The 21,846-nt window shown below is 43.5% G+C and overlaps 1 protein-coding gene across 8 annotated transcripts in view; it reads left to right on the top strand.

Annotated features, from left to right (window-relative positions):
* abcc3 (ATP-binding cassette, sub-family C (CFTR/MRP), member 3) overlaps nucleotides 1–21,846 on the top strand; it is a 48,647-nt gene that overhangs the window by 22,939 nt on the left and 3,862 nt on the right. The window contains exons 9-26 of one of the 8 annotated variants that reach the window (XR_007192316.1): nucleotides 546–723; nucleotides 3,066–3,227; nucleotides 3,588–3,680; nucleotides 4,483–4,686; nucleotides 6,383–6,529; nucleotides 6,961–7,048; nucleotides 7,512–7,578; nucleotides 9,101–9,227; nucleotides 10,969–11,145; nucleotides 11,530–11,697; nucleotides 11,886–12,066; nucleotides 12,171–12,282; nucleotides 12,495–12,651; nucleotides 13,750–13,957; nucleotides 16,952–17,265; nucleotides 19,272–19,471; nucleotides 20,210–20,336; nucleotides 21,148–21,249. Coding sequence is in view for 6 of the 8 variants with exons in the window: in XM_048232592.1 (XP_048088549.1) it covers nucleotides 546–723; nucleotides 3,066–3,227; nucleotides 3,588–3,680; nucleotides 4,483–4,686; nucleotides 6,383–6,529; nucleotides 6,961–7,048; nucleotides 7,512–7,578; nucleotides 9,101–9,227; nucleotides 10,969–11,145; nucleotides 11,530–11,697; nucleotides 11,886–12,066; nucleotides 12,171–12,282; nucleotides 12,495–12,651; nucleotides 13,750–13,957; nucleotides 15,376–15,686; nucleotides 19,272–19,471; nucleotides 20,210–20,336; nucleotides 21,148–21,267 (2,827 nt within the window). In the remaining 2 variants the exon portion in view is untranslated. Of the gene's footprint in view, nucleotides 1–545; nucleotides 724–3,065; nucleotides 3,228–3,587; nucleotides 3,681–4,482; nucleotides 4,687–6,382; nucleotides 6,530–6,960; nucleotides 7,049–7,511; nucleotides 7,579–9,100; nucleotides 9,228–10,968; nucleotides 11,146–11,529; nucleotides 11,698–11,885; nucleotides 12,067–12,170; nucleotides 12,283–12,494; nucleotides 12,652–13,749; nucleotides 13,958–15,375; nucleotides 15,687–15,801; nucleotides 16,929–16,951; nucleotides 19,472–20,209; nucleotides 20,337–21,147; nucleotides 21,268–21,846 lie in introns of those variants that run through there. The other 7 variants (XR_007192317.1, XM_048232592.1, XM_048232590.1 and 4 more) reach the window with 7 other exon arrangements.

The raw sequence follows: 21,846 nt of genomic DNA, 5'->3' as shown, positions 1-21,846 counted from the left end.
TTTGCAACTATAGCTCCGCGGCCTCTATTTGCAAATCGGATTGCCTGCTGTTTTATGAGGAGCATGTAATTACATCTGTTGTAGCCACTGAACAGTGATAAATTAAAGTAACATTTGTATATGGAAGCATAGAGGGAAATGAGTGGTCAACAATGTCCCTTTTGATCAGCGTTGCCCAGGAGACATTTTAGTTCTATTCCCCCTTTGTCTTCACTCTCGTCATCAGTTCCCAAGAACATATGGATGTTTTGCCATACAAAGAAACCATGCAAATTTGTTACCACCTCTTTTCAGGGAATGTGGATTGATTTGAATGGAGTACATTCTTACGTCAAAAACCTTGCCTGTCTGACAACCTGTCTTGTCATATGTAAGCCGAGCAATCTTACTCAGCTTTTCTCTCTTTGGTGAAAGTTTTTAAAAAAATTTTTATTTGTATATTTTTCACATGAAAAGGCCATCAAGGCCATCAATTGTATCCTATCTTTTGCCATGTCGTTGAGCGTGTCCCGTGTCCTAAAACCAAATCGATGTTCCCTCCACAGCTTGCTCATCTCCTTCATCAAGAACAAGGATGTGCCGTCGTGGTGGGGCTTCGCTCTGGCCTTCCTCATGTTCGGCTGTGCCATCCTGCAGACCCTCATCCTGCACCAGCACTTCCAATACTGCTTTGTCACTGGCATGCACCTTCGATCCGCCATCATCGGGGCCATCTACAGAAAGGTAAGAGTCCAGGCCTCGCTCTCTGTCAACCAGGATATCACAGGTAATAGCCCCATCTGTATTTTTCAGCGGTTATGAACATGTTGATCACAAGTTCTGTGTGTTTTCTAGCTTTGAGCCTTCGTGTATGATCAGTGCCTCAGTTTGTTATGATGTTGGTTGAGTACAGTGTGGTTGGACGAAAAGACCAAATGAATCTGAGAGGAGTGGATGATGGTGGTGACCATGATGAGAGGGAGCAGTCTGGAGAGAGCTCTTGATTTTGGTATTTCATTTTGGTATTCAGAGCTGTCAGGAGGCAACAGCTAGGCCGGTGTCTTCCCTATGACCATCCTACAGATAGTCACATGTGACGTAAAGGTTATTTTTGCATTGTGGTGCCATGAATTATGATAGTTACATTGACATTCAGAAACCATTGATATTTTCTTTTTGGCGTGAAAGCAGTTTGATTTCTGCTTTGGTGGTTGAGGTCAGCACTCTTCTCGAAAGGAGCAACGTCAGGCTCTTGAGGAGAGTTGTGAAGAGGAAATCCACAGCTTTGTGCGGACACGTTGTTGTTTTATTCTGAGAGAGCGAGAGAGAGAAAACTTTCATATTGTTTCCCAGCCACACAATGCACCCGAGACATTTGAGGAAGTTCACATCTGAAACCGTTGAACAGTCTTTTCACATTAAATATTTAGCAACTCATCGTTTTTGCCACTCGTAATCTCTCTGGGATTTTTTCCTCTCACACCTAGGATTGAGCCTGCTATGGAAAAAAAATCCTTTTCTTTATTTATTAGCACTTAACACCAGATGCATTGACCTCATTCTTCATCTAGCAATTGCTTTGTTTGTAACAATTACTTTAACCACCGTGGGTGCTGAAAAAAAGCTTTAATGCTTCTCCACCCAAAGAAACAGGGTGTGGTGCCAGGAGAGTGGCATTCTCTCACACTGCCACGGCTCTGTGATGACTCTGGTTGTGACGAAAGAGCCCTTTCTTCATATTGGTGATGCAACAGAGCAGTTTGCGGTTTCTGGAGGAGTGTGTGTGGTTTCTTTTTGCAATCTCCTGAAATGAGCCCAAAATCATGCTGAGAGGGATGATGTTAACCTTTCCTCCTCATTCACTATCACTAGGCTTGGATGAAGAAGCTTTTTTTTCCCCTTTCAAATATAAACTGTGCAATCAATTTAGAGGTCAGGGCATCCCCACTCGGACTCTTAACAGGTAGTAATCATTCTGCATTTTGCGTTGACTTCCCTGACATTCCATTCAGGCAGCGATTGTGTAGCCTCTCTCGCTCAACTTGGTTGCAGGCAACAGTAGAAGCCAAGACTTGATTGGAGCTATTTTTGGGGCGCAGGAACAACAAACTAAAAACAAAATGAATGTTGGAAAACACAATTTGATGTCTTTGAACGCGATTGTTGTTACTGGAACTGTTTTTCAGTGATCGATCAGATTTCAGTGTAGTATAATGTAACAAAACCTTGGGGCAGCCGTGGCCTGTTTAGGGCTTCAGACTTGTAACTGGAGGGTTGCCGGTTCGAACCCTGCCACTGGGAACGGCTGAAGTGCCCTTCACCTAACCCCTCACTGCTCCCCGAGCGCCGCTGTAGCAGACAGCTCACTGCGTCGGGATTAGTGTGTGCTTCACCTCACTGTGTGCTGACTGTGTTTCAGTAATTCACAGATTGGGATAAATACAGAGACCAAATTTCCCTCACGGGATCAAAAGAGTATATATACACTTATACTCACTTATACTTACATACATTCTTATGGCTTCGCCATTGAACAGTAGCTAGTACATAATGTCTGGTGGTGACATTCTGTGTCAAAAGTGTGTGATCCGATTCTATTGATTAAAGGAATTATCCGGAGTAAAATGCACTTTAGATCAATTTACGGATGATTGGGAGTACATACGTTGAGTTGACATCCAAATCATGTAATTCGGATGTGTTTTGAGAAAGTTCAATTTTACCGTTTTTAGTCAAAACTCGTTAGCCTGGAAGTGACCGAGGCATGTCATTTCGCCACTACAAAACGCTATTTTTACACCTCTTCTACAGTTCCAAACAACATTACACTTACGTGGTAGTGAGTAGAGGGTCCCTAAAGCCAAACCGAAGTATCCCGAGGTCTTTATGTGGTCGGATAGAGAGTCCAGAATGAATTTCATCAAGCCAGTACCTTTCCGGAAATGTCTTCACACTCATTATTGAGGGGAGACGTGATCAATTGCATCATGATTACAATACTAGATAAATGAGGGATTGACATGAATGAATGTATGAATGAATGAATGAATAGAAGGTCACAACTGTAAAAACTGTCTGTTTTCTAGTCGCTGGTCATCACTAATGAGGCGAAGCGGTCATCAACGGTGGGAGAGGTGGTGAACCTGATGTCTGTGGACGCCCAGCGCTTCATGGACCTCACCACCTTCCTCAACATGCTGTGGTCAGCTCCGCTGCAGATTGTGCTGGCTCTCTTCTTCCTCTGGCAGGTAATACCCCGCGATGACCAGCACCTCACCAAAGTGCCCCTACTCTGCCTCACCAAAGTGCCCCTACTCTGTATCTCGCCCAAACTACCTGTGTCCCAACAAAATTACCTACATCACACCAAAACTATCTACCACACACAAACTCATCACCGAAACTACAAGTGTGCCAACAAAACTCAGCACTCTATCACAGCAAAGCTATTACTGACAGTCACCCCTCTGTCTTTTCCCTCTTTTTCTTAAAAATTATTATTTAAAACAATTATTATAAACATTGTTATTTAATTTGTTGATAAAAAGCATTTTAGTTTAATTCTTGCTAAATAATGTGTTGTTTGTGTCTGTTTTTGGGTCAAGTAGAATTTGGGCCCATCTGTCCTGGCTGGGGTTGCAGTGATGATTCTCCTCATCCCCCTCAATGCAGCCATTGCCATGAAGACCAGAGCTTACCAGGTGAGAGAGTTGTTCCTACACCTACCACTTTGAGTTTGATTGTTGAGGAAAACAACTGGAAAAGATGTATGACATTGTTTATATTTCACTAATAAAGCCCATACACTTTGTCTACACTTTGTATATACGAAACAAATTTTATTGACGCATGTATTGGGACTTTTAAGATATAGTGCTATAATCTCACTTACCGGTTGCTTTTTCACCTTGCTAATACAACTGAGGCAAAATAAACCATGTTTCTCATATAAGCACCTCTTATGTAGCAGGATCAACCTGTATAGCTATAAAATGCAGAGAGTCCAGCTTCAGAAAGTAAAAGTCCTGCTATGTATTGGTTCTGCCTGTGCGCTTAACACAGGTGATTTCACTAATTAGCTGATCTACCTGGCTTAAGAGTTGTGATAAAATGTGATGTGAAGTAATCACTCAAAGGGCTTAAGCACTTGAAAGGCAATAGCTTGCATCAAACTGCTCCCCCACAACCTAAAAGTTGCGCAATTAATAATAATAAAAATAATAATAATAATAAAAAAGCTTACGGTACTTGTAATGGCTTTGCATAGCTTTATTTGTATACTGGGGTGTTAATCTTATCCATTTAAAATATACTATGAAAATACTGTAAAATATGCCTTGACAGTAAATTGTATTAGCTTCTTCTTATCTGTGTACTCAGTATGTAGAAATAAAATACTATGTGCATATTTTGTATATCAGAACATATTGTCTGAAATAGTTGAACATTTGATTGTTGTGAGTGAGTAATGAATCGTGGAAACAATTTTGACTTTTGTGATAGGTTGAGCAAATGCAGTACAAAGACGCTCGCATCAAGCTGATGAATGAAATCCTGAATGGCATCAAAGTGTTGAAGCTCTACGCCTGGGAGAAGTCCTTCCAGGAGAAGGTTCTAGAAATTCGGCGGAAGGAGCTCAGTGTGCTGCGCAAGACTGCCTACCTCAGCGCAGTCTCAATCATGGCCTGGACATCCGCCCCTTTCATGGTGAGGACATCCTGAGTGGCGAGAAGTATCATCGGCCTATTTCTATCGTCTGGTTTAAATAATAACAAACAGCAACTAGTTAACCTTACAGTGCCCTCCAGAAATATTGGCACCCTTGGTAAAGTTGACAAAAAACAGGAATAAAAATCATCCTTTGGGAATTTATTGTAATCTCACAATGTGTTTTTGTTAAGAAAAATATTTATTTTTTTGAGATATTCCTTTTTCTCAGAATAAATCTGCTAAGGTTGGATTTTCCCTTGCATTGTGGAATTGCAACAAATCACCAAAAGATGATTTTTTTAAATACCTGTTTTTAGTCAACTTAACAGGTCCAAACTCTACGAAAAGTTTCAGCGGTCACAAATTTCATTTCATTTTCACAGAACTTGGCGGAGATGATCTTCAGACCGAGCCGCACAAACGATACTTGTCAGATTTTTCTAATTCCACTTTATTGGCCCATGACTGCCAATCAAATATGGTGATGAAGCCGCAAACCAATAATTCTGGAGGGCACTGAATATGAATGTAAATAATGATTTGACTGGCCTCTTTCATGTTGATTTCTGAGTGAATTGGAAATTCTATTTTTTGTCAATTCAAATACATACATAAATGTGTGTGTGTGTGTGTATATGTGTGTTTGTGTGTGTGTGTGTGTGTACAGTACTGTACTGTGCAAAAGTCTGCAGAATGAGTTGACCGTCATATTCAAAATTAAGAGACCACTGCAAATTTCAATATGACGTCAACTCATTTGAATGTCACTCAGCAACCTTAGGATGATATCAGAGAAATGTCCAGTAGTCTCCAGAGCTGTGTATATAGACTATGTGTGTGTGTGTGTGTGTGTGTGTGTGTGTGTGTGTGTGTGTGTGTCTGTGTGTGATGAACCCAAATGAGAAGTGAAGCAAAGTGAACTCAAATGAGGTGCTTTAATGTTGTTGCTGGCAGTAGAGACTCCACATCGTATTGGAAATGCAAAAGACAAAGATCCAATCAGTAGGCTGCTCCTATAAACCTTTGCGCCACTGCAAAGTCCCACAGCTTCATGTGGTGGAAGGACACCTATACATTCTTTTCAATATTTTCCTCTCTGAAGGGGTGCTAATGTTTACCTCGGTCAGAGATTCAAGGAAAGGCCAAGCTGTCCCTACTTGGTGTCGTGAGCACCTGAGAAGAGTATGTCTAGGGCAGCCGAGGAGAAAAACAGCAACTAGCTGATTCACAATGGTCAGACCGAGGGAAAATGAGCGAACCATCGAGCGGCTATGTGGCGAGTGTGTGTTTAGATCCACTGCTGCATGTCCAAACAAAACACCAGGTGTCCCTCAGAGACCCTTATCTGTGAGCCAGGTTTCAAAGACCTCTGATGCAGGAATATTGAATTGTCTCCAGTCGCATGTCAAAAAAAAAATCTAAAACCAAACATGCAGGAATATTGAATTGTCTCCAGTCGCACGTCAAAAAAAAAAAAAAACAACTGAAGAAAAATCAGGGGACACAAAAACAGTTAAGTGGATGAGAACAGGAGTAGACAAAAACAGCCCCAAAAAAATGTGCAAATGGATTTTGTGATTAAATCTAATCCTTAGTGGTAGTCACTCTGAAAAGACTGGATTGGTTAATGGTGGAATTAAAAAAAACACTAGAGGACTTATCTCACTGTTCCTGTTTGTCCATTTCTTTTCAGGTCGCCCTGACATCATTTGCCGTGTATGTAACAGTGGACGAGAACAACGTTTTGGATGCTCAGAAGGCCTTTGTGTCCCTGGCCCTGTTCAATATCCTCAGGTTCCCCCTCAACATGCTACCCCAGGTCATCAGCAGCATTGTGCAAGTAAGAGCCTCTCCGCCACCGCAAACACAGATTCTGTGTTTTGATTTTGTAAACGCTCTGGTCATGTTGAACACAAACCCGGCAGTGGCCAGATGCCTAGTTTAGTTTTGGACGTGGATGACTCACTGGAGTAGGGATGTATGTGTGTGAGATTGCTGCTTTGTTTAAGGGAAGGAAGAACTGTTTATTCAAATAGTACTCGCTCTGCTCAGAGACATCTTCATCAATCATCCAAAATGCCTCTCTTGTTCTCACTCACTCTCTTTCTCTCTCTCTCACTCCCCCCACCTCTCTTTCTCTGTCTCTCTCTCACTTCCCCCCACCTCTCTCTCTTTTTCTCTCTCTCTCTCTCTCTCTCTCTCTCACTCTCTCTCTCTCTCTCTCTCTCCCCTTTTCTGTTTTGCTTCCCTTGTTGACCCCCTGATGAACAGGCCAGCGTGTCTCTGAAGCGAATCCAGGATTTTCTTAGTCACGATGAGCTGGACCCTGAAGCCGTGGACAGAAAGCACACCGGCTCAGGTATGCACAAATCCCACACACACCTACACACACATACACGCCTACACACACACACATCCCCTTTTGTTCTTCTGGCATCAGGCAACCCGAAAACCTCCCTTGGCAGGTTAGTATTGTTATAAAATCTTTTTTTGACCGTGGGTCTCTTATTTTTGTATAGTCATTGTGAGAATGCTCTTCACACCATGGAGTGAAAGGAAGTGAGTCCGACAGTCTGTGTTTATGCTGAGTCATGAATTTTTTAGCTTGTTTTCTTCTCTCTCTCTCTCTCTCTCACTCTCTTAAATTCAAATCTTCAAAGTCAATTTATTTAAATTATAAAATAAAATAAAATAGAACATACATGCATATGAATGAAGAAAACACACACACACACACACACACACACACATGAATAATCATAAACTAACTAAAAAATCCCAGTGTCTTCACTGACTAAAGCAACACTGCTGTTCACTTTCAGAATTTGCTGTGGCAGTCATCAATGGGTCGTACTCATGGGCCAAGCAAGACCCCACTACGCTTCACAAGTAAGACCCCACAAACCATCCACCAACCCCACAACCCTGCCCAAACAATTTACATTTACTCATTTAGCAAACAACTTTCTTTCTAAGCATCTCACAGTACATAACAGGTAATTTCATCAGTAAAGGGCTTGTTGGCACCTCACTAAAGTACAGTAGTTGAAAGTAATATTGCCAAGTACTCAAATAGTAAACATTTGTGGAGATGTTGTGACGTTTTGTAAGTGCATTCAAATCCACAGTGGCATATGGCTGACCTCCCATGTGTTCCAGCGCACAATTAGTCATGCTCCGCCTTGTTCTCATGCCTGTTCTGGAACAGCGGTACAATAGAGATGTGTGAAACTCGTTCTGTGGACACACCAACCCAGCTTTGCCACACTGTCTGGAGGGAAGCAAGCGACTCCAATGCAATTTGTTTGTATTTACCCGACTCTAACTGAATCAAATTAAATCAGGGCGGAAATCAAATAGAGCCATGAATCAAGTTGGAACTAATTGTGACCGACTTATGAATGACTGTCTCCAGTGTACTGTTATCGTGTCATGTTTGCATGTCGATGCACTGATGTTAAGTCATTTATTTATCACTTTCCTCCAAAAGTGACTCGCAGTACATTTCATATACGTTTTAATCTGTAGCCTGTGTGTACTCCCTCCCTCCTCTTCTCTGTAGACTTATGTATGGGAAGATGCCTCCTCTTTCTGTCCTTATGTGACGTTTGTCTGTCTGCTGTCCCAGCATATGGTTATGTCATGCGCTAATTTGATTCCATATGTCTCTAGTCCCAATCTGATCCCAGTCGTCGCTCTATAATGCCTTTCTGTTAAGTCTTGTTTTAATGTTGTCCTATAGTAAAGTCTGTCTGTCCACAGTCCTGTTGTAGATGTTCCTGTTCCCATGCAGTGCCTCTGTCTCTGGCATAGCGTGATGTCTACAGGGTGTGCAGCTGCTCTGTCACATTCCCTGTGTGTGTAATCCTTACTTGATGTCTCTAACTCCCATCATGATTTGTATGTGTGTAGCACCAAGGTGATGTCTCTCACGATAGCCTAACATGCGCGCTAACATGTCTGCAATGATGAGTTATACAATATATGATGATGTGTTATACAATATGTGATGATTAACTCGTGCCTCTAGCTCAACTTAACTTACTTAATCCTCTTCGCCCCTACGGGAGCATAGGGCCTCAGTGAAGTGTCTCCACCGTTTCCGGTCATGTGCGGTCTTCTTCACCTCCTGCCACGAGGTGTTGGTTCTGGTGCCTCTAGCATTAGCGTGTTTTCTTGCTGTTTCAAACCCACATTGTGATGTCTTTCTCTCCGTCCTTTGCATTAATGGGATGACTTTGTGCCTGCACTGTGATATCTCCTGTCTGTCTCTGACAAGCTGTCTGTCTGTCTCTCCGTCCCTTGTGTTAATGGGATGTCTTTGTGCCTTTGTAGTCCTCCTGTGATATCCTTCTTTCTTTCTTTCTGTCTGTCTCTCTGACGAGCTGTCTGTCTGTCTCTCCATCCCCAGCATTAATGTGATGGTGCCCCAGGGCACGCTGCTGGCTGTGGTGGGACACGTGGGCTGTGGGAAGTCCTCCCTGGTCTCGGCCCTGCTGGGGGAGATGGAGAAGCTGGAGGGGCAGATCACGGTGAAGGTGCGTGCCATCTGAACACCCCACTCTCGCGGTGCCTGCCGTGCCCGCTGTGCCAGCATCAGAGAACCAGCGGTGCCAGGGCAGTGTGCAGACTGATGGAAGCAATGCCCTAGGGGTGTCATTAGCTTGAATAAACGTCACTGGTCGCTGCAATCTAAATTATACACCAAACATGATATCCCCATATGGCCTTCCCAGAAACTGAACATTCCTTATTGGTAATAAAACAACTAGAATAGCCTTTTTATTGTGTAATATCATTTATGGATATGTTCATAAAAATGATTAAAATAATTGTATCTATCAAATTGAAGAAGAAAACAACAAGCGCAATTCGCATCATGCCTTAGTCTTCACATCTCAACCTGTCCTGAAACCTTGTTAAATTGTTGTGTGTGTCGTCGTCACAAGACAGTGTGGCAGGCCTCAAAAGTCGAATCTTCAAAGCACACCCTCTCTCTCTTTTTCTCTGTCTCTCTCTTCTTCCTGGGAGAGGTTAAAAGCCTTTTTTTCTGTAGTGGCTCTATAGTGGATGAAAGGCAGGCCAGGACACGGCCTCAGCCAACCCTGTAACAGAGTGCACCGCTATTGGGGAATACAGGAGCTAAATTGAACTGCCTCTCGCTAGCGTGGGTTATTTTTGATCCTTGCACTCACTAGCTATTTCACCACAGGGTCACACAGGGAATGGAGAAATTGTCTCTTTTTTTGTGGTCTGTGGACCACAGGGGAGGAAAGTGATTCAAGAAACCGTGTTCGTATGCAGTGCAAGGCCTTTATTAATTTCATTAGTCGATCAGTTAATAAGTTAAGTAGGAAGTCCAATAATGAGCTTGAGGCATACCACACTGGACATGGCAAACCAGGTGTGTCTCCTGAATTTATGACCAACGTCTAAACAGGGAGCCTGAGTACCATTTGAAATCCCTGTTTCCACTATCCACAATGTAAGCAGAGCATGGCAGTGTATAAATCTGCTGAGTCATGGATCTTGTAAAAAGCACTTAACCCTTAGAACCCGATTGACGCAAAGCGCGTCAAAAAAAACACCCTTTCTTCTCTGTTACATTTCTCCGCGACTGTTCATCGCAATGAGATAAAACCTTTATTGCATGACAGAGAAGAAGTGGGGCTTTTCAAAGAGACTACGCACTTGTCTGTACGATCAAGTATGAAAATTAAAAAATCATGAAATTAAATCCAATTGCATCATATTTACAGTCTATACTTCTCTGCGTTCACCTGCGCACCCATTACTCTCGTTTGAATTATCGCATTGTGATCGCATTTATTTCCGTAAATCACACACCACATATTTCTGTAAATTGCTCAGCCCCAGAGTATCCCTCCAACATGGCAATTATATTGCCCGTTTCAGGACAGTCTGCCCTACACACACATGAAATGCATGTAGAGCTATGAGCTTGCTGTGGTGAGATACAGGTCAAAATATAAGAATTGTTATAATATGATTTTTATATTTTAATTCTTTAAAAATCAAAATAAAATCAATGCTAGTACTAATACATGAAATGATCTGGACAGCCTAGACTCTGCTGAAAAAAACAATATATAATATGTGTGTAATATGAATAAAGGTAGTGAAAATGCCCTAAAAACAGCTTAGGGTTCTAAGGGTTAATTAGCTTTAATGGTTAATTAATGATCAAAGTGGAAAGACGGTTAAGTAGCTTGAAGCCTGGTACGCTGGAGGTTTGCTGACGTGCGTCTCGCTCTGCAGGGCTCAGTGGCTTATGTGCCCCAGCAAGCCTGGATCCAGAACGCTACGCTGAGGGACAACATCCTGTTTGGCCAGCCCTACGTGGAGCAGAAGTACCGCTGCGTCCTGGAGGCCTGTGCCCTGGTCACCGACTTGGAAGTGCTTCCGGGCGGCGACCAGACGGAGATTGGGGAGAAGGTAACGGAGCAAAGAGGAGTGAAATGAGTGGTCACTTATAAAACTCCTCCGTATGAAGGAGCCTGTCGTTGTGTAATTTTCCCCTGTCACATGTCCAACAATCTCATGTGCGTTTTACATGTAGATTTGAACTGTTATGCCATTGGAAACAGACAGAACAGATATAGAAAATAGTGTCAACGTGTGTTCAATTTCCCAATGAATAACCCCACACTGGATAACAGAACTATACTGTACTATGATACAACTATACCTTTAGAAAGGCACACAATTGAACACAATGAAATGCAGATTGCTATTCCTTTTGGAATATTTGAAGTTGATAGCTGTCATGCTGATTATTCTAACTCTCTTCACTCCGCTTGGATCCCATTCCCTCCACAGGGCATCAACCTCTCTGGCGGTCAGAGGCAGAGGGTGAGCCTGGCGCGGGCGCTCTACAGCGACGCCGATGTCTACCTGCTGGACGACCCGCTGTCAGCCGTGGACGCCCACGTGGCCAAGCACATCTTCGACCATGTCATCGGCCCCGAGGGGGCACTTCAGGGAAAGGTACCGGCAGGAATCAGGGGTGTCAGTAGCAGGATTTGGTCTCTCCTGTTTTTTGTCTCAGGAGTGCAGAGGGACAAGGATTTGTGCACTGGTTGTTAATGTTATTGTTAAGTGTCACATTGGCATTGACGATAGTGTGTGTGTGTGTGTGTGTGTGTGTGTGTGTGTGTGTGTGTGTGTGTTTGCAGACACGGATTCTGGTGACGCATGGCATCAGCTTCCTGCCGCAGGTTGACAACATCCTGGTCATGGTAGATGGCCGAGTGTCAGAGATGGGCTCCTTCCAGGACCTGCTCAAGCAGAATGGAGCTTTCGCAGAGTTCCTCAGGAACTACTCGATGGAAGACATCATAGAGGATGAAATGACCAGTACATTTTCTACGTATCGACTTTTTTGTGTATGTGTGTGTGTGTATGTGTTTGTGTGTGTGTTTTAACACTACCCGCTCTGTACTCTCTACTTTGACCACCAGTGGAGATGATCGAGGAGGAGGACGAGTCATTCCCTGACGACGCACTTAGCAACCACACAGATATGGTGGACAACGAGCCAGTGGTCAATGAAGCACGCAGACAGTTCATGAGGTATTTATCCTATAATACCTCCTACCCATGACCAGATTCTGATTATTAGGCAGAACTAGTCATCCTACGGTTGCTGAGTGACAGAGATGAGCTGACGGTCATATTGAAAATTAAGAGTCCACTGCAAATTTGAAGATGACCGTCAACTCATTATGTATGACAAGACACTGTCTTCTAAGCTCTTTCTGCTCTCTCCCCATCCCCCCTGGCAGGCAGATCAGTATCATGTCCTCCGACGGGGAGAACCCCAAGTCCAAGTCGATCCGCAAGCGGCGCTGCAGCGAGCTCAAGCACGCGGAACCGACGGCGGAGAAGACGGAACCGAAGGTGGACAAACTCATCCAAGCCGAGACAGCGGAGACGGGCAAGGTGAGCTGACGCAACGGTGCCCCCTCATGGGGCCAGCATCGACCACTCACACTTACGAAGAGACTGCGCCTAAGGAGAGCTGGGTTTCGAGCCAGAAGCTGAGTCTATTGACCCGGGGAGAATCGCTTTAGCCAGAGGGGTAGCATAATTGGCTTTTCTAAATCCTGAATTTGGAGGAACATGAGCGTTAAGTGCGTAGTGTAGACAGGCCAGATTGGGCTTGTGTCCTTTAGACTCTCTCTGGTTAATCAGTCTGTCAGTCCATCTGTTTAGCTGTCTGTCCGTCTATCAGCCCCCAACAGCCGTGCGCCAACTGGAACATTTGCCACTTGGATAATGATAGCGTCCATAATTTGCACATATCTTTACACGTCTTACATGTTCAAACAATGGTAGCAGGAACACACATACAGTGCATCTATTTTCCTAAAACTCAAGAGTTTTAACATTTCATCTGTGATTTAAAAAGATGAAAACGCAAAACGTTTTCATAAATGAAATAATGAAGATGTAATTTGCTTGTTAAGAAAAGAGCAGAGTTGGAACGTTCCATGAACAGTCTGTATGCATCACCAGTTTCACAACTGGTGCTTTAACTACCCCTAACCTTTACACAGGCTGTGTTTGAGTGGGCGATGTTGAGCACTGTTCATCAGATTATTTACCACAAACCTTTATCATCACAGACCTCGTGTGACTCATGTTATGTTGCCTCTCCTTTGCAAATGAAATTCAAAGATGTCAAAGCTTTTTAGGCTCATGTTTGAATGCATGTATGCTTGTGCGTGTGTGTCTTTCTCTGTGTGTCTGTGTGTGTGTGTCTTTCTCTCTGTGTGTATGTGTGTGTGTGTGTGTGTCTTTCTCTGTGTGTCTGTCTGTGTGTGTGTGTGTCTGTGTGTCTGTGTGTGTGTGTGTGTGTGTGTCTGTGTGTGTGTGTGTGTGTGTGTGTGTGTGTGTGTCTTTCTCTCTGTGTGTGTGTGTGTGTGTGTGTGTGTGTCTTTTCTTTCTGTGTGTGTGTGTGTGTGTGTGTGTGTGTGTGTGTATGTCTTTCTCTGTGTGTGTGTGTGTGTGTGTGTGTGTGTGTGTGTGCATCCACAGGTGAAGATGAAGGTGTACTTGGAGTACGTGAAGGCGGTGGGGCCTCTCCTCTCGCTCTTCATCTGCTTCCTGTACGGATGCCAGAGCGCCTCGGCCATCGGCGCCAACATCTGGCTCACCCAGTGGACCAACGACGCCAAGTTCAACAAAACGGAGACAGACACTAATATGAGGGTGGGGGTGTACGCCGTACTGGGCATGACACAAGGTACGCGTTCATGACCTCCCTCTGACCCCTACAAGCAGAGCTGCTAGGGACAAAGACAGCTAGGGACTCCACATTAGCATTAACAGCAGTATAGAGTCTTAAGTATAAGTATAAGTATATATACTCTTTTGATCCCGTGAGGGAAATTTGGTCTCTACATTTATCCCAATCCGTGAATTAGTGAAACACACACAGCACACAGTGAACACACAGTGAGGTGAAGCACACACTAATCCCGGCGCAGTGAGCTGCCTGCTACAGCGGCCCTCGGGGGGCAGTGAGGGGTTATGTGCCTTGCTCAAGGGCACTTCAGCCGTTCCTACTGGTCGGGGTTCGAACCACAAGTCCGAAGCGCTAACCAGTAGGCCATGGCTGCCCCACAACTGCTCTTTTCAAGCAGTTTCTCAGCCTACGTTGCCGACTGCTTTAAAGAGACATGCAGCCGAAGCTATCTAGAGTTTGAACCAGCACGCAAATGTTTGCAAGTGCAAATGCATTACTCATTCTTCTGCAAGTTAATGGGGTTACCACGTCTCACACCCCTACTAAGACTTACTCGGACTTCCACTACTAGTCACAAGCAAAAAAAAAAAAGTTTGGGAGTTTCGCTGAGACTCAGGCTGTTTGAGATGGTTAGAAAAGACTCTGCTTTGAGTTACTGTAGAGTTTGCAGATGCATGCAGCCATGAAGCTGTTGTGACCACAGTACTTCCACTGATGCTAAATTAGGGCAGTTATAGATAGATAATAGGCAGTGTAGATACATAATAGATAATACATATCTGACACATCTGTGGTGTTAACACAAAAGTCCCAGCTTCACTCGAATCATGCTTGAGAGACTGCTGACACTAATGATGAACTTTGAGCCTGAAGTAGTTGGGACATGTGGGTCTCACAAGGATCACTTACAGGGTCAGACAAGCAGCACTGCGCTAGTTTTTATTTGGCATGCACAGTAAGCGTGGCCTCTGAACTTATTTATGTGCACAGCTAGGATCTGCTGATAACATGCCTGAACATGTATGTGTTATTGATGGTCTCCGCACAGATAGATTTCCTGTTGTGACGACGTAATGCATTTGTGATGTGTGAGCTGGTGTTTGAGTTCAGCTGGATAATGATGTGGATGTGCCCAAACTGAATTGCCAATGCCTGCTGTGTGTTTGTTTACACTGCAATCATGGTACGACCCCTAATTCACCTCCAGCTGTAGAGCCTGCATGTGTCGGGGTCCCCCCTCTTCCCCTCTCCTTGAATGGACCCTCCCAAACTCTCTTCCGCGATGGGCCTTAGAAGTTACCGTCCTCACTTCCTCTCTTCCTCCTCTTCCCTTCTTCTCTCCCTCTCTCTCTTCCTCCCTCCATCTCACACACACACACACACACACACACATACACACACACACACACTCACAGGCTTCCTGGTCATGCTCTCCACGCTCATCCTGTCGTTGGGCAAAATCAAGGCGGCGCGCAAGCTGCACGCGATGCTGCTGGAGAACAAGTTCCACACGCCGCAGGCCTTCTACGACACCACGCCGCTGGGCCGCATCATCAACCGTTTCTCCAAGGACATCTACGTGATCGACGAAGCGCTGCCCTCCACCATACTCATGTTCCTGGGCACCTTCTTCAACTCGATCTCTGTCATGATTGTCATTATTTTCAGTACGCCCATCTTTGCCGTGGTCATCATCCCCCTGGCTCTCATTTACTTCTTTGTACAGGTAAACAAAACCATCAGCAACAACAACAGCAGCAGCACCAGAAGGGAGAACTAGGAACTCCACTGGTTTTGTGTTGTGTTGGGTCTTTCCTCTTTGACTGTTATCTTTTTCGCAGTTGGAGAGCTGCCTAAAAGCTGGAGGTTTCTAATGGGTCCCCTGAGCTTCCTCTCTATTGCAGCTGTGCTGCTTCGTCATGGCAGGAGTCTTCCTCAGATATGTCATACTCCTGACCAGTGGCTCTACCCACCCCCACCCCCTCTCTCTGTCATTTCATTTTCTGTTGTTAGAGCATTTATCTAATGGCATCTCTCTACGCAGTCGCACGTTTTTATCAACTCAGCAACCTGCCTACTTCCTGCCTGCTGCAACCCTGTTTGCTCTCTCTTCCCCTTTGCTCTGTATACAGTACACACCAGCACACACACACACACACACACACACACACACACACCAGCACACACACACACACACCAGGACACACACACACACACCCTCTCTCATGTGCTTGCACTTGCACACAAATACAGACGTGTGTACACATTCAAAACAAACACACTCTCTGAGGATCAGGATGTAATGAGGTATACAAAGGCTGCGTAGTTGTAATGGCAGTGTGGTGAAATGTGAAGCAACAGCAGCCACATTTGTGGCCTCTATTTGGAGTATGTGATGACTCCAACTAAGTTTCTTCCTTCCTTTTCATAGAATGGCGCACAGGCTCCCCCTAGTCACTATTAGGTAGAATTGCAAGTAGATATTTGAAGTGTTCTTACTTGTGTAGAAGTGCCTTTTTTACCACATATTCTTATTTCCAGTGTTGCAGACTACATTGCGGGTTCACAAATGAAGGAAGAAAGGCAGTATTAGGGGCAGGTCATGAGACAAGCTCGGCATAAGAAAGAAATCAGTCTTGCTTTTCATTTTTTTTTTTTCAGTTTTAACAGTGAGTTTTATCTTAAGCAGATTCAGCAGACCTATGCCACCACTCTATTACCACACCCAACCCCACCCAACCCCATCCCCACCCACTCAGTTACCCTCTGACCTGTCTCGACCTACAGCTCTGGAGATGCAGGCCAAGAGACGGTTGCTAAAATAAACCTTTTTTCTCTTCAAAAAAAGCAACAAAAAAAAAACAATTCAACTGAGCAAAAAATCGAGACAAAAACAATTAATCCATCCTTCATCATTTGTCCCTCCCAACCCCCTCTCCCCTCCTTTCCCTTCTCCTTTTGCCCCCTCCTCCCTCCACCCTCCACAAACAGGTTTGCTGATTATTGGCACCTCTTTACTCTGCCGAGCCTACAGCATGCTGAAGGCGTCGCGCGACACCCACCAGCACATGCTCCAGGGCGTGCTGCGTGCGCCTCAGGCCTTTTTCGAGCGCACTCCCACTGGGAGACTCCTGAACCGCTTCAGCAAAGACGTGGACACAATAGACACGCTCATCCCAGACAATATTGATATTTGGATGCGCACTTTCTGGTACACTCTAGATGTGCTGCTCATATGTTCTGCCCTCACCCCTCTGATCTTCATAGTTATAGTGCCGTTAATGCTGTTCTATTGGTGGGTCCAGGTAAATAGGAATTTACCGTCTGCTAACTCGTTTTTATTTATTTTTGTTGTTGTTTTTGTTTTGTTAATATCTGACAAGCATGCTATAGAACATCATATGTGTTATCATTGTGTAGTTTTGTCTTATTTTATGATGGAACTTTTTTTGTATGAAGTCTTTTTGCCACAGTTGTAGCATGTGATTTGGTAGTAGATAATCTTTTGCTATTTTCTTTCTTTTCTTTTCTTTTCTTTTCTTTGAGTGGCTAGAGAGTCGTGGTTCAACAGCAAGGAGTGAACCCTGACTCAGCTGTGTGAAAAACTGCTGTTCTTTTACCAGACCTCCATCTGAGCACCACACTGTGTTTGGTGTCTTATTGAGTGTTATGTAGATCAATCACCCCTGGTGGTCAGAGTTGGAAGCTGCACTTGCAGGATAACTGTTACTGGCTTCTCCATAACTTTCCATACCAATTGAAGTCATATTTCTTTCTATGGATGAGAGAGGTGCATATGTTTTCATATTTGAATTGATTTCTTTGAGTTTGTCATAGACATTGCCTGACTGTCTGGTTGAAAGAACAGTGTGTCGTAGTAGTTGTAGTAGACTTTTTTTCTCTGTTGTCACAGACCAGTATTTTGATGTACGGGTTTAATGTATCTCTAAATGGCTCTCTGCATCTTGCCTAGATTAGGTTAACATTTGATTGCAAATGTGTCTACTAAACTCACTAATGCCTACCATCCATATCAGGCAGAAGCTTAACTCGCTGGGAGCCCTCTCTTAACTGGCTGCTTAACCGTCATCATTAACTAGCAATGATGGCAATGATCAGATTGAGAATCTTCTCTTCTCTCTGAATCAGCTGCCAATGTATAGACTTCGAACAGAATTGTATATTTAACCCAACGTATAGCCCCATGACTGTCGTCGTGGAGATTCCATGGTAACACATGGACAAAAACCATACACATATCGAGTATATGCTTAACTAACCATAACCATGATCAAATAGAAGGCCATGAGTCCTTTGAAAGAAACCGCTGGTGATTTACAGTGGCTTGGTGCATGTAGGCCTGCTGTACTCCACTCTGACTGGCAAAACATTAGCTGAAAACAGGGTTGTGGGTTTTTTTTTTTTTAGCCTTGCTACTGCTTGTGTAGTGATTTTCGTTTTTGGATCAGTAGTTCTATACTGATCTGATACTGAGTTCTATACATCTTCTAAACATCTCCGATCTTAAGGAAGTAGGTCACCGAATCTTAGTTCAGCTTCATTTGATGGAATACTAAGCTTACTACCTCCTACCTCAACTTGTTTTTGTCACATTCTTGCTTTTGTCTGTTTGATACTCTTGCATGTTGGTAAGCTACTGTGCCTCTTCTTTTCTTTCAAATATTTCTGTTGTTGCTTTCAAATGCTTTTTGCATGTTTTCTGCTGGGCCTTTTAACATGGCCATAACTCTTTAAAGTTAACAGTTTCTTCAGTGCAACAAGGGCAAAGGAAATGTTTTGAATTTTAATTTTCTGTGTAAATTGCCAGCTACAGTACTAGTACTGTAAAATTGCAATGTTAAGTAATCAATGGTAATTATATAGCAATTCTATGGTAATTTATCATTTATATTTTCTCCTATTACAAAATATTTAGTATTTATGTATCCATGTAATGAATCTGCTGTAGCATTTCTGATGAATTGTATGATTGAAGAAGGACTTTGGGAAACCATCCTCATCAGTTAAACATTGATGAAATTGGATCTTATTTTATGCATTGACACTTGACACTCGACAGATTTCAAATTTCCTCAAATTTCAGACTTCATAATTACTCTGAAAATGGTTTCCCTCAGTCTTCCCCTTTTTGCCTTTGATGTGTCAGCAGCGTAGCTGTTGCTGACCAACATTTCCAGCTGTACGTGCAGATCTTACACAATGTATGTCTCTTTCATCATATCCCTCCCTCTCCTTCTCCCCTCACCCTCTCCTCATCCCCCCTCCATCCCCAACCTAATCTCCTCCATAGAGATTTTACGTTGCCACGTCGCGGCAGCTTAAACGGCTGGAGTCGGTCAGTAGGTCGCCCATATACTCCCACTTTTCCGAGACCATCACGGGTACTAGCGTGATCAGGGCGTACGGGCGAAGCACCGCCTTCGTGCTCCTGAGTGACTCCAAAGTGGATGAGAACCAAAAGAGTTACTACCCGGGTATCGTGGCCAACAGGTAGGTGTGGACGCACTCACGCAGTGGGTCTCAGTCCCTCCCCTAACATGAATATCAGGAAAAACTGTCTTTGTAGGTCAGTCCTGAAATTACTAGGAATTGTAACAACCATGGAATTATTTCTAATTTGATGACTGTGTGAAACAGTCTTTTGCCTTGAAATACATTTCAAAGAATTTAATAACTTTAATAGCGGTGGAATTAATCATGATTTGATGACTGTTTTCTTTGTCTGAGAATGCTCAGAGTGGAAAAGTAAACCAATGAGTGGACAAGTAAAGTTTTTGGCCATTGCTAGTGCATGCACACTCAATAACAAACTGCAGTTTAAATGCCTCCTGCCTATAATTTGCCCAAATTGTGTTTGTGTGTGTGACTCATAATTATGCCACAGGGCCCAATTGAATTTGGCTAATACAGGCAGCACACAACAGTACACCTTCACAAACATATTAAGTCAGACAGGTTTGTCAGTCAGGGTGAGTGGGTGGTTGCGTTCTCTGCCATCAGCATGGGCATCAACATGGGCAGGTTTTTTTGTGCTTTGGTGCCCACGCAGGCCCACGCAGGCCCTTGTACAGCTCCACTCCCTGCGCAACCTCTAAAACTCATCCTACCACAGCGTGGGTGGCGTTTAGCGAGAGTTTGGGTATGAGTCAGCCCCTCCTTTGGCCTGACCGCTCCTGTTGTCTGTGTGGTTGCTGATGATCCTGATGTTGGCTTGTGGTGGGTGGACAGGTGGCTGGGCGTACGCATCGAGTTCATCGGCAACTGCATTGTGTTGTTCGCCGCCCTCTTCGCCGTTCTGGGGAAGGACCATCTCACCGACAGCTTGGTGGGCCTCTCCGTGTCCTACGCGCTCCAGGTGAGTCCGCACAATGCTTGTCAATCAACCCTGCTCTCATGACCAAATAAATAAATAAATAAATAAACAAACAAAGAAAATAACTTAATAAAAAAATAAATAAATAAATACATCCATCCGTACATCCATCCATGCATGCATACATACTGTACATACATACATACATACATACATGCATATACACTGTATACATACATACACACTGTACATACATACATACATACTTTTTGCATGTACCCAGTCAACACCCGTGTCAAATAAATAAACCAAAACAAAAAAATTAGATAAGCAAACAAATAAAAAATGAAAATACTGTTTGCTTCTGTGTACCTACCATGTATCTTCAGCTAGTCATTTGACCTGAAGCTTAAAGTCTGTTTGCTCTAGAGGGGAACTTACTCCATGAAGCCGGCAGGTGCTGCTCTCTGAGCACAAGCCAGGAGCGTTTCAGTTCAGTTTGCAGACTTGTTTGACAAGTTAATACAAGGTGTTCGCAACACTGGATGCTTCACACACAGCAAGTCATGTTGTTGTGTCTGCATTCAGTTTAGAGTTTATTTGTTTTTGGCTGCCGTGTATTAGCCAATGATTGTAAAAAACTGGTACACAAATCCCCAATAAAAATTTAATCTTAATAAAAATACATCATAATAATCGTAAGCCATCCTCCATGCCCTCACATCCTGTCCAGTCAACTGTGTATGATGTATAATAATTATTGATGATTGTTTACTTTTAAATGAGTCATTAAGCCCCCATCATATATGGCTGTACGGAAATATAATGCATCTGTAATGTGTCTGTGGCACAGGTCACTATGTCATTGAACTGGATGGTGAGGATGACGTCTGACCTGGAGAGTAACATAGTGGCAGTGGAGCGAGTAAAGGAATACTCCGAGACACACAGACTGATCTATCTAATTCTCTCTGTCTCTGTCTTGGGACTGACTCTCCAAACCTCTCTCTCTCTCTCTATCTATCTATCTATCTATCTATCTATCTATCTATCTATCTATCTCTATTCTCTATGTCTCTCTCTCTCTCTCTATTTCTCTCTCTCTGTTTTATTCTCTCTCTCTCTCCCTCTCTCTCTCTCTCTCTCTCTACAGTATCTCTCTTTATTCTCTCTCTCCTCTATTCCCTCTCCCTGTCTCTCTCTCTTCTCTTTTCTCTCTGAAGACAATACTTTATCCATTGGCTCCACCTCTTTCTCTGAGCAGATTCATTTCTCATTTTTGAATCTGATTTCTCTCTCTCTCTCTACATAAAACGACAATAAAAAGTAAATATGTGGCAAATATTAAATGTTTATATGTATTTGTGTTTTTAACAGTTTTAAGAGTTATTAAATGAATATTATGTTGATAATAATTGCCATGAATGCAATGCAGCACTGACCCCCAAGTGAACAAGACTTGTGTAGCATGCTGTAGATTACCATTCATACAGATGTGGAATTAAGCGCTCCCATCAGGTTAAAGACGAGTGAACAGACATTGACCCTTTAC

This window comes from Alosa alosa, chromosome 22 (genome assembly GCF_017589495.1).
Source record: "Alosa alosa isolate M-15738 ecotype Scorff River chromosome 22, AALO_Geno_1.1, whole genome shotgun sequence".
NCBI lineage: Eukaryota > Metazoa > Chordata > Actinopteri > Clupeiformes > Clupeidae > Alosa > Alosa alosa.
This window is presented reverse-complemented; position numbering and strand designations above follow the sequence as displayed.